The sequence below is a fragment of the Pipra filicauda genome, unplaced genomic scaffold (genome assembly GCF_003945595.2).
Source record: "Pipra filicauda isolate LSUMZ 115617 unplaced genomic scaffold, ASM394559v2 scaffold9_size5747161_pilon, whole genome shotgun sequence".
Lineage (NCBI taxonomy): Eukaryota > Metazoa > Chordata > Aves > Passeriformes > Pipridae > Pipra > Pipra filicauda.
The window spans coordinates 4,647,571-4,659,837 of record NW_024105198.1 but is presented as its reverse complement, the minus strand read 5'-3'; the positions used below and the strand labels follow the sequence as shown (position 1 = coordinate 4,659,837).

At 35.4% G+C, this 12,267-nt stretch overlaps 1 protein-coding gene across 9 annotated transcripts in view; it reads left to right on the top strand.

Annotated features, from left to right (window-relative positions):
* NLGN1 (neuroligin 1) overlaps positions 1–12,267 on the top strand; it is a 395,043-nt gene that overhangs the window by 197,063 nt on the left and 185,713 nt on the right. For 8 of the 9 annotated variants that reach the window (XM_039378139.1, XM_027724638.2, XM_027724639.2 and 5 more), the window contains one exon: positions 1,220–1,372. The exons of the other annotated variant lie outside the window; for it this stretch is intronic. In XM_039378139.1, coding sequence (XP_039234073.1) covers positions 1,220–1,372 — 153 coding nt within the window. The remainder of the gene's footprint in view (positions 1–1,219; positions 1,373–12,267) is intronic. 9 annotated transcript variants of the gene reach the window in all.

The following is a 12,267-nucleotide window of genomic DNA, read 5'->3' as shown; positions in this document are numbered from 1 at the left end:
AGTCACTTGAATACTGTCATAATGACAAAAAATGACAACCAGAATATTCAGTACAGTTCATCATTGGGAAACTTTCCTGCGCTATCTTGCTATTGTCTTTCTTGACTTTGAGGGACTGTACAGCATATTACGATTTGGGTGGTGGAAAAGGCTCAGGTACCCAGCAAATGAGATCAAGATGCAATTTAATCCAGATGTAAGAGTTTAAATTTACACATTAGCTGTGGTATTTCCTGTCCAACAGAAAAAAACCCCAACTTTAAAAAACGTGTATCAGCCCATATTATCTGTTTTGAATTGGTATTCAGGGACAACTTTTCCTCATGAGCAGCAGTAGTGTTCATATATTCAAAATTTTATTCTGAGTAGATGCATCGATTTGCATATACGACTGTTTGGGGCTGAAGGGATATCTAAATCTAAACTCAAACCAGTGTGACAATATCTAATTTTGTTGTCGGAGAGAATGGCAGAGCTTCTAAGATTTAAAATTATTCCCTGCATTTGATGTCACCTTTGAGAACATTACAATTATTTTGACCACAGAGTTATTAGCACTGTTCCAGGCAGCTATTTTTTCAAGTATACAGTAGTTTTCATGCTTTAGGAAATTAAAAACCATCTATGAACCTTAACCTTCAGGCTACCCACATTACAAATAATATTCATTCAAGGTCTGAGTGTTAAACATCTTTAAAGTACTTTTTGAGAACTCAGACTTCAGACCCATCCAAAGACAGCTACTTATACACCTCTTTTACAAATTACTGATCTTACTGGCCTAGAAGCAATCAACAATTATGTATGAGCAGAAATCTTGTTTATCTTAATGTGTTGAATTTCCCTTAGCTAAGGGGACAGAAAGAGGGACCTTTCAGAAGTGTTCAGCTGAAATGAGCTCACACTTATGTTAGCAGACATTTTACATCCAATTCAGTAGGAACAGACTCAGACCACCGTCCCACTGCACTTGAGTAAATGTATTACCATTTTCAATGCCCGTCTGCCTTGCTGAGCCAGAGTGTTTCCAAAATAGGAATTTTAGTTACGAACAGGCCACAAAGAAATACTTACGCCCACCTGGCTACTTCCTTAATGTAAAAGATGTTGCTTGAGAAACACTTCAAGAAAAATAACCTCACTAAAAAAAAATTAAAATATTGCATGTATCTTCTTTGGTACTTTCTTGAGATAAAACGTGTCTTAATATTTTTTCCAGACATTCGGGACAGTGGGGGACCTAAGCCTGTGATGGTGTATATTCATGGAGGGTCCTACATGGAAGGCACTGGAAATTTATATGATGGCAGTGTTCTAGCAAGTTATGGGAATGTGATAGTCATCACAGTCAACTATCGCCTTGGGGTACTTGGTAAGAAGCTTTCAGCTTTCCATTAATCCCTGCTGTCCGCAATGCAATTCATATTATACATGAGAACATATTTGGAAAAAAAAAAGGCAAAAGAGCAACAACAACTATTTTAAAATATTATTTGTCATATAAAAGGTTTGTGTTCTGTGGGTGAGATATGAAGACATTGCAAGTGAACCTGCTGTCATGCAGTGGTATGAAACAGGTATTCCCATTGCTGAGCTGTCCAGACAGAAGAGTTCTCCTTTTATTTAATTTGAATAACAGTGATACTTTCCTTCATAGACAGACAAATTATTTAAAAAACCCCAACTATTAAGTCATAGACAATAGGATTTTCTATTGGAATGAAAGAAACTAAGTTTTGAGACTTCGAAAAACTGAATGATTTTATGAAAACAACTTTTTACCCGATTGTTTGGATCTTCATTGTGATTTTGAGAAATGTTATGGGTGTCATTCAAATATCTCCAGTATTTCTTTTCCAGACCAAATTAGAGAATGAGTCAGAGAATGAAAGAGTTATCTTTGATTGTTTCGAATACACTCAATAGACTATGCTCATGCTGTTGGTAGATGTGTGTGGTATCCCTCTGGTTTGTATTTCCGAAAAAAAATTGCTTTGCTATTTGCTCAGCGTAGTCACATTCATGATAAACTTCACCAGCTCTTGAGAAAATACGATTGTTGGTTTTTTCTTCTGCGTATTCTACCAAAATGTTGCATGCTAGGACTCCTGAAGCAGGACTTGGATTCTGGGATACCATGGAGATCAGTACAGTAGCTTCAGAATACTTATATAGGCATAAAAGTGTTCCCTGTAACATCTGAATGGGTGTGACAAGCCAAGTGTTGTTCACAGCAGAGTTGGTTCTGAAGACCAGTCAACTTTATATTCAAATCAGGGGCATTAGCAGTGTCTGCTGCTCTGGTTTCCTTTTGTCCTTGTAGTTCATTGTTGCTCTGTTTCTTAGTGTTTTGAATTCAATTAGCACAGTCCCCAAATGTATCGGTTTTGGTTTGCTCATCTGGGTAATTTTCTTCCAACGGTTTCATTTTTGTTAAAAATTTGACATCCTAATTTCATAAGGAGGGAGTGGATTTTGACTTTAGATTTTAAAAGGATCTACTACTATTGTGTTATACAAGGGACTGAATAATTTCCTGAAAGATCTTAACTATTTTTTGCTGGATTTATCTCCTTAGTATTGAAGGTTTCATTTGTGATATACCACTTCGAGCAAGGAAATTCTGGTATTTTTTGTGTTTTTCTTCCTCCTTCTGTTTTTCATTTTCTATGGTGACTTCAAGTCCTGGACACATATTAGTGCAGCAGTTAATAATTTGTAATCTGTGCCTCTAATCAACATTTCAGTTTGACACCAGTGCTTGTCTTTGATGTCTCAAACAACATTTATCCATAATATATGCCAGCATAAAAGAAAACATCTATTATCAGAAAATGCTGTTTATTTTTGTATATAATTTAGTCTGCTTTCTAAGTCATTAGTAATTGAAGTGTTTAGGAGGGCTAGTTGCTTGAAAGATGAAAATTAATACACCTCTGTTGATGATAATGGTTTTTCCACTTGCAAATTAGCACTGATCCCTGAGGTAACCCATAGCTAACATCTCACTGAGCTTAGGAGGATTTCATTTGTGTTCATGCTTTTGTGATTCTTTGGACTTTGTGGTCTTTACTGAGCCTCAAGGGGCAGAGAGCTAATTTTATTTTAAGTGGGACCTATTACAGTAAAACCTCTAAAATTCACAGCAGAATCCAATGATTGGTATGAATACTTGAAATTACTTTCAAACTAACTAAAATAACCCTGTATCATGTTTGCAGAGGTTTTTTAGTAGAAGAAATGCACCTGTTAACTCTGTGTAGAAGTTGTCCATATATATTGTATGCGGTACAATGCCCATCTGTCATGTGTGAAATAAATATCGATGACATATCATTAAATAGGTAGTGTAGAAACACAGCAGCAATGAGAAAAAAAAATTGAGCAGTTTACATTTTTCCTTCCTCTTCTTATTTTCTAATCCACAGGTAGCCTCAGAGTAGGGCTTTCCATAGTCATAGTAGATATCAGCTTTCACCTGTGAGGTTTTGAAACTCTTGTTCCTTACCGTTACAGCAGAATGTTGCTGTGACCCTTTGCGGTCACATGAAATAAGATATGGTTTTATGAAAACGTAGCTGACAAATTCTCAGCTTCCCTTATCTGATCATATCCCACAAGGTGAGAAGTCCAGCTCCACTGACTGTTGCCTGTGGGACACTTAGATTTCACTTCACCACTCTGTAAAATGCCTGGTTGTACAGGCAGAAGAAATATAGGAATTATTTTTCACATGAAAAGATGTAGGGAAAAATAAGATCTGTCTTCTCACTTTCATGTGACCCTTATTGATCTGGCTTTCTTACATCAGTCTTTTGTGGATATATGTCTTTATACAGATATCTCTGTGAGTCCTCAGAGTTCTGCCATTGTTTCACCAAGATTCACACTGTGACTTTTCTTAAATAAATAAAATAATAATTCATTATCATTCAATAAATGTTTAGAGCTGCAATAGTAACATTTTCTTCCAGACCAGTAGTGATGGGAGCAAGGATGTCCTGTGATATTAGGTTCCTCACAGTACTGCTATTAAATCCTCAGCAGACTTTTGATGCAACTCAGATTATTTTTCTCTTTAGTCTGAGTTGAAAGATCCTTTTTTTTTTTTTTTTTATGGACTAGTCTGCTCAAGAGGCTGCTTTTTATGAATATGTAAGATTTGCTTATAAATAAAATTTTAGAAAACATTTAAAAGTGAAATCTATTTGGTAAAGAGAAAATAATAATAAAAATTAAAGAAGGATGGAGCAAGTGCATTTTAAAAACAAAACCAAAAACCACACAAAGCCCTCGTGAGCTCCCTGGCCCAATTTTATCTTTGAAACAAATCTGAGAATGCAAGTCTGTTAGAAACTGTCCTTAAATAAAGATGATGAAAAACCGAACTCTCTGTCCTGGAAAATTGGGGGCTACTGAGTAAGAAGCCATTGGAAACAGACTATTTATATCTTCTTTAGATTCTCTTTGAATGCAAGTCCTGTGCAAGCAATCTCCTCTAGCAAGGAATATTGCACTAGCAGTCTAATAGCCTTGAAGGACAGCAGAGGAATAAGTGCAGATATATTCTTATGGCTTCTTTTTAGGAAAGGGTAGATATGAAAACAAGTTTGGACTTTAAATTCAACTAATCTGAGACTTCAAATGCTTACTCAATATATATCCATCTGGTAAAAAACAGGCACATTTTATTTAAATTTCATTTAAAAATGTAAAAGGATTATAAAAGAAGTCTCTTCAGCATCCAGAAAAGACAATGATAGATTTAATACTACCAGTGCTGTTTTCTGTGTTCTTTCTTATGAAAGCTTTATTTAGACAAGGAGAATGCTTTGGGTCATCATTGGCTGCTACCCCTTTTAATTTCAAGAGGGGAGAGAAAGTAGAGTGGTGGTTTATGCAAACTGGGAACTTGTTTCTTCATTTTATTAATTTATACTCTCTGCTCTTGATTATCTTTAAACCACAGGACTTCAATAGAACTGAAAAAAAAATTTTATTGCAGCTCACAGACTGAACTGGGGGATAGAATAGTGACTCACAGGAATTTCCAGGTTGAGTACTGTTTTATATTTCCCATTTTTTCCTCTTTAAAAGGCAGTGGCTGCCCCTACAGAAACAGTAAATTGTTATTCCAAGGGTCAGTGTTAAAAAGTGGTAACAAATAAAAAGGAAAAATTGTCTGTATTTTGTATATTTGGCATTGTGAAGGCAAACGTTCTAAACTTTTAGACCAAAATTCATGTCAAAATGGAAACGCACCCATAAGTGAGATTGTCTTGGTTAAGTCTTCTTTAATTATAAACAATTTTCCCTTTTGAGGAGGGTATAAGAACCATTCTGTCACTTAGCCTTGCGCTTGTATTGTCACCCTGTAGCTGGAGAATATTGACTGGGATTACTGAATAGAAGATACCTATCCAGGTATTCCAGCACTTTGATCTTTTTTTTTTTTTTTTACCAGTTAGAACTTTCAATGCTGAAAGTAAAGTCACTGCAGCAGACTGCTTGAAAGGTCGGATGTCTTTATTTAGGACATTATTTCCCAAAAAACTGCACTGAAATCACTGGGGCTCTTCAGTGCAGTGCATCCCCCGTGACAGAGCCTAGTTGGCCATAATTTCAAGTGATGCAATGAGGAACAAAGGTACTGGAAAGGTACTTGCTACTCATGCCCAGAGCTGCTCTTTGAAGAAATCTGCTGTGTTTTACAGCTCAAAACTCAATTTTTCAGTAGTGTGTTGTGTGACTTGACTGTGCTGGGCTGCAACATTCATGACAAATAAAATACAGAATAGTGAAAGAAAACAGAACAAAGCAAAAATACTCTCACAAAAACCCTTTCCTACCTTAGAGCTTTCTGGATAACGTAGTGACAGAAGATGAGTCTTATTATGCCTTAAAATGTTTTGTTGCTGTGTGTCTAAAGATATTAGGAAAATGCATTAGGTTTGAAAGTACATATTGCTGCTATGCAAGATCATGTCAACCAGCAATTTCTTATAGGCTAAAGAGGTGTGTGAAATGTAAGGATACAGCCCTGCAGTAAGTGTTGGGCAGTCTGTGCCAAGCCCAGCATTTCTGCCATTATCCATCTTGCTCTCAACAAGACATTGCACATTCCCAACAGGCAAAAAAAAGATTAAAGCACAACCTTTCCTTTATGAGTAAGTTCTTGCACATGGGTTTGTTTCCCTTACTATAGTAAGTCCAGAATGTAGCCTGGTGAACCTTTTCATGGGATGAAGAATTATCAGTTGACCCTTTGCAGGTCACAGAGATGAGAATATATTATAATGAAAACTACTTCAGAACAACTTGGAAGTACCTGCCTGTTTCAGGAGTCTAATTCCTTTGTGATTGACTGGAAGGTACTGTCTTGTTTGGTTTTGATACTTTCCTCTTTTTAAATGGAATAAAATACCATAATTTTTCCTATTGCTTTCAAATTAGATCTGTTTGTTTCACTGTTAATCTAATTTATGAAACTGATTGATCTTAGTTTTGCTAATTATTTACTTTGTATTTTTTCCATCACATGGTTTGGATGGAGTATTTTCTGCCTTACTCTCCTCCTTATTTTGACAACAGGGTAGTACTGTTGACAGTATTAAACAGAGGATATCTTTCAAATACGATCCAAAATAATACATAAAATTTAGATACAATAATAGATAGAATAAAAATTGCTTCATGTCAGATTTAAAGCTTTGGTCAACTTCATAAAGATACTGTGTTGAATTAGTGTCCTGTATTACTTAAGTATTTTTGGGTATATAACCTGTCACATTCTTATTCTGCAATCTGGAGATTGTCTTTCCTTCTGAAAATAAGCCTTTTTACTTCAGTAAAAGTAAGCATCTCATGGCATAGTGAAAGTAACAGTGCAATAAGAAGGTTTATGTTCGTTAGATATCAAAGGAGATAAAAAATGTACAAAGATTCTTTTTCCTACGTTAGTTAGACTATGGAGTTTTCTTTTATAGTTCAAAATTTAATATCCAGTAAAACTGGGAAAATGTTTGATCATTAGCTTTGGTGACAAGCACATCCATTATCTTTTTATGAAACCTTAAAGGTACTGTCAGGAGATGGCATTTTATTCCAGCTTTGCTGCACCTCCAAAGGGTCTCTGATGAGCCTTTTTTCTATTATCCGTTTCCTAACATGTTTGAGTAAAAATGATAGATGAGCAGAAGATTATATATTATTGCCTAATTAAAAGTACATTACATTGAAAGTGAAGATGGGAAATTAATAGCAAAACACATCAAAATGTGCAGTCAAAAATCATTCAAGTTTTCTGAATTGGAAGAACATGCGGCGAATGTTAATCTATAAATACTTTTAGGGACCCCTGGCAGCTTCATAACAGTTCTTATTTAGACATATGAATATGAAGTTGCTTATAAATGAAATTTTAATATTTTGGGATTGTGCAGTAGGGAACATGTCCACAAGGCCTGATCTGATCCCACCTCAGCCTTGGGCATCAGTGTTTCATGGTATAAAACCCTCCAAACGAATTTGATTCTAGATAAATGGAAGAAGTTAAGATAGAGCACTGCAGTTATCTATTCCCCCTGGTGCTGTACTTCACAAGGTCTGATTTACACACACTTAGAATTCTAAAAATGTATTAGACAATTCTTATTTAATATAGCAGGTAACCTCAGGGCAGCCCAGTTTGCAGGAGGCCCAAACACAGCTCATCTAGATTTGCAGTGTCCTAATTTCTTAGGTCCATTACTAGAATTAGCATTCAAATCTCAAACCTGCTGTAATTAATGACATTTTAGAGGTTGGTTTTTTTTTTGTGAGCTTGTACCAACCAAAGGGAGTGGGGTATGCAGTGAAGCAGAGAAAGGAAGATTGCCATACTTGAATCTGTACCATCAAAATGACAAAATGGACTGGCAGTAAACAATAGGTTATTGACTGGAGATGTTTAAAGGGTCAACTGCAGTGCACAGCAGGCAAGATATTTATGAAATGAGAACTCTGAATATATAGTGCACTTTTAAAATGAACCATTTCTTTTCTATTTGAGCTTTTTGTAGCACAGCAAATTGACATTATCCACCTGCTTGGATAGATGCATACACACACCAGCTTCTCTATTTTTTAGGGCACAAAGACATCATCTTATTTGCCATTGAATAGGTTTCTATCTTGGTACAGGCACATTTTAAATAACAGGTTGATTCTAACATTTGTCACTAGGCTTCTTTTTTAGTAAACAGAAAAATAACAAATAACAAACTTTAAAACTAATAATTTTGGCATGAGAGCAGTTTGTGTCTTTTCTGCCAAGAAACATTACTTTTTTCAAAGACAAATTTCCTTCATCAATATTTAATCATATAATAAAATATTCCAGTTTTTCTAAATAGCAGATTTATCTTCAACAGCATAATAAACTTCAGCATGATAATATTTGCAAAATAGGAAAGAAAAAGCGTTCACTGAAGACAAGTAATATATACCTTACTGCCTCAGAAAAAAAAATCATCAAAATCTTTGACCCTATTATCCGACATGAAGTTATTTGTAATTTTTATCACCTAGCTCTGTGTACTTTCCTCTAAGTAGTATCTCACCAAATTACTTTTACAACATCACCGATCCCCATGCAAACCCTTTAATCTGCAGTATTACTAATGTTTCAGCTGTACAATAATAACCTGTATTCTGCACTATACACTATCCTAAGCCTTTGGCTGTCTTATGATGGGAGATTTGTCAGGAAGCCAGATTTGGCCCCATCCTTAGAAACAAACAGAATTTAGGCTCCTCTGCCTTCGCCCGAAAGCCAAACTTCCCAGGAAAGGATCTATCTGACTATAAACCAAGACATGGGGATAAATTAGGATTTTTATGCAATCTGTATCTCACTGCAGAGCATTCCAACACAGAAATAATCCTCTGAGTTTCCAATATTGTGTTTTCCAACCAAAGCAGGGAGACATTAAGAAATACTCTACAGCTCAGCATCTTGGGGAGGTCTGTGCCCAGTCTGGGTGGGTCGGGCACTTTGCGCTCCTCAGTTTTGTGCTGCTGTAATTCATGCCCAGAAAAAGAGGTGAATGAAGATTCTTTTAACATTTATGACAGAACTGGTAGGACAAGTGGATAGAATACTTCTAAATTCCCAATTCACTGCATTTAATTACATATATTAAAATAGTTCTCTGAAGCTTAAATTAAGCACTTCTGTATACGGTGGGGCTTTGGAAGCAACAGATAACTTGACAGGGATTTCCATTGCAAATGTTGCTCTCATTTTTCACACAGTTCAAATGCATAAAATTGCTCGTTTTATGGGTTTTTTTGGTGTGCAAATTAGTTTACATTTATAGGTACTAGCTCAAATACTGTTCTGATACTTCCTTGATGTAGTACCTCATGATATTTTTGAGTCAGCTGAACAAGATCTGTATTTTAAGGTTGTAACAGCACTTTTTAATGGTTCAGAAGAGTAATGTGAACAATAGATCTAGAGGAACAAAACTCTCTTGGCAGCAGTACTGGCAAGAGAGGGTCCTAAATTCTTTTTCTGTTTAATGTGTGATCCATGTGTAAATGCCTGCCTTAGCCAACATAGAAAATACTACAGTAAAAATGTAGCAATTTACATACCTTCCAATGGAGAATATATAGATTGTTTGATATACTGAGTTCTTACATCCCACAATGTACTGGCAAATAAATATCGTTTTGGCAAAGATTGCATTTGAATATATTATTACATGAAAAAGTGCTACATGAAGGCCTATGAAAGGCCAGAGGAAATGATGTATATTGGTTAACATCCCTTGTTAAGCAAAATATGAAAATTACCTTCCAGCAAATATAAATAATAGATACCAATGTATTTGTAAAATTATTTTGAATATATCTTGTCTTGTATATGTTGCGAGCTAAAAATATTTTTGAGAAAAGAAAGATTACTTATATATCTTAATTAAGTATTTGAAATATGTCCTCCATGTTTCAGGGAGTTTATTGCTTGAGAAGCAAGACACAAATAAATCTTACTGGTGTTTTTCATTATTCTGCAGTAATTTTTCACTATTTTTTTTCAAGATTCTAATGAAATAGAATGAAAATGAGGTGAGCAGTCTTTCTCTGGGAGACTCATTGCACATTCAAGAATTCTACTGGGTTTAAAAATTATTTTCCTGTATTTTTTTGGTCAGGTCTTGAATGTTTTTATGAAAGCTCTAATACTCATTATTATTTGTTTATTTTCTCAACACCTTTCATCAGGGTTTTAGTTGAGGCATCTTAAATTGCCATAGTATGCTGAAAAAATTCTTTGCTTTTTATTTTAGTATTGGAGGATGAAGTGTTCAGTACAGAAATACAAAATATAAAGAGAGAAGAGGCATAAAACCATGTAATTTCAAATAATTTCAGAAAATAAGACAAACATATCCCTAACCTGTTTTCCTTACTTCAGTTCTAATGTCCCATGAGTTTGGCGAGCCCTTATTTGTATGACCTCACTAATTTAGACAGGAAACACACAGATAAATTAATTTCTTCCAAAAAAAAGTTAAGTTTCCATCTTTACTTGTTGGTATAATGTATTGCACATTAGTTGATTTGCTTCTATGATGAAATTTTCCTTTCAACTCCAGGTAGACACCCCATCTCCACTGGAGATGGGTTTGCATTTCATCTGTGAGGCTTTGCTGAAGCAGGGAGACACAACAGGGTGTGTTTTACAGAGCCCTTAATGCACATCCCATGTGTCTGTGAGGCACGAGGCCAAAGGCCATGTGCTTTCAGCTCCACATGAAACATATTAATGACCCTGTAAAATACACCCTGGAGCATCCTAATGCTGCTGTAATTATTCATTTTATTATTACGTGCCTCTGGAAAAAAAAAATCTCTAAATATGTTCCTTTCTCTTTTATATAGTCCTTAACTAAGAAGGCTAAAGGACTGTAAGGGAAATGTTCACATTAATAGGAGTATTAAATTTCTTTTTACCAATTTTTTTCTGATCATTTACCTCTCCTACAAGGAAAGGCTGATGGAATTGGGTTTGTCCAGCCTGGAAAAGACAAGGCTTTTGAATGACCTGATTGTGATCTTCCAGTATCTGAAGGGAGACAACAAGAACTATGGAGAGGGACTTTTACAAGAGCCTGGAGTGACAGGACAAGAGAGAATGGCTTTAAACTGAAAAAACAGTAGTTTTAGATTGGATATTAGGAAAAAATTCTTTACTCTGAGGTTGGTGAGGCACCGGAACAGGTTGCCCATTTGTGGATGCTCCATCCCTGGAATTGTTCAAGGCCAGGCTGGACAGGGCTTTGAGCAACCTGGTGTAGAGGAAGGTGACCCTGCACATGGCGGGGGAATAGACCTAAATGATCTTTAAGGTCCCTTCCAATCTAAACCATTCTGTGATTCTATGATTCAAAATTTTCTCTTTTAACACTTCATGGGTTTGCACATCCTGTGTGTTCAAAGCTTAAAAACCATTTCATTGCTGAGTTGCTCCTCCTGCTGTAATTGATAGCTGTTTGGATGCACATTGTTTGGATTTTGATTCTCATTAGGTTCTTGAATTTTTATTAGAGATAACTTTAATAATATACTTTTATAATGTGTGTTCCCTTCAGCTGAAGATGTGTATTCAAAATGTTATTGATATTACGAGATAGTACCTGTATTTTCCAGCAACCACAAAATTCAACATCTGTGGTAGTACCTGAATTTCATCTTTGCAGTTGTTTCTAAGCTAAAAGTTATAGAAGCGAAGATCACAGTTTGAAATTTAAGGTTCCATTCTTAAATGACTTTAAAACTATGCACACATGTCCTTTTCTTTCCCCTCCAAAAGCGCATAATGTTGCTTTTCCATCATTTGAAAGTTCTATATAGTTTTTTGGCTGTTTTCTTTTTATAAATATTTCATAGGTAGTGTTTTGATCTCTGGTTCAAATTCAGCCTTGGTAGCCGAAGTTTTTGTTGAAAAGTTTCTTTTGAAAGTACTGTGTACAAACAAATTTACAAACAGGAGTATATTCAGTAGGTGTAGTGGAACTGATAATGTTGAAAAAGTATTATGAAGAATAAATGTTCAGTTTTAACATTTTTTTTTTCTTGAGACATGCAAAATATGAAAAAATAGCATTGCTTGGCTATAGTGCATCAAAGATTCAGCTGAGGGTTAGAAGAAATCTGAGTAATCTCAAAAACTCCTCTTGCAGACAATGTTGTCTTGCAAACACATCCACTTCCAGGCTG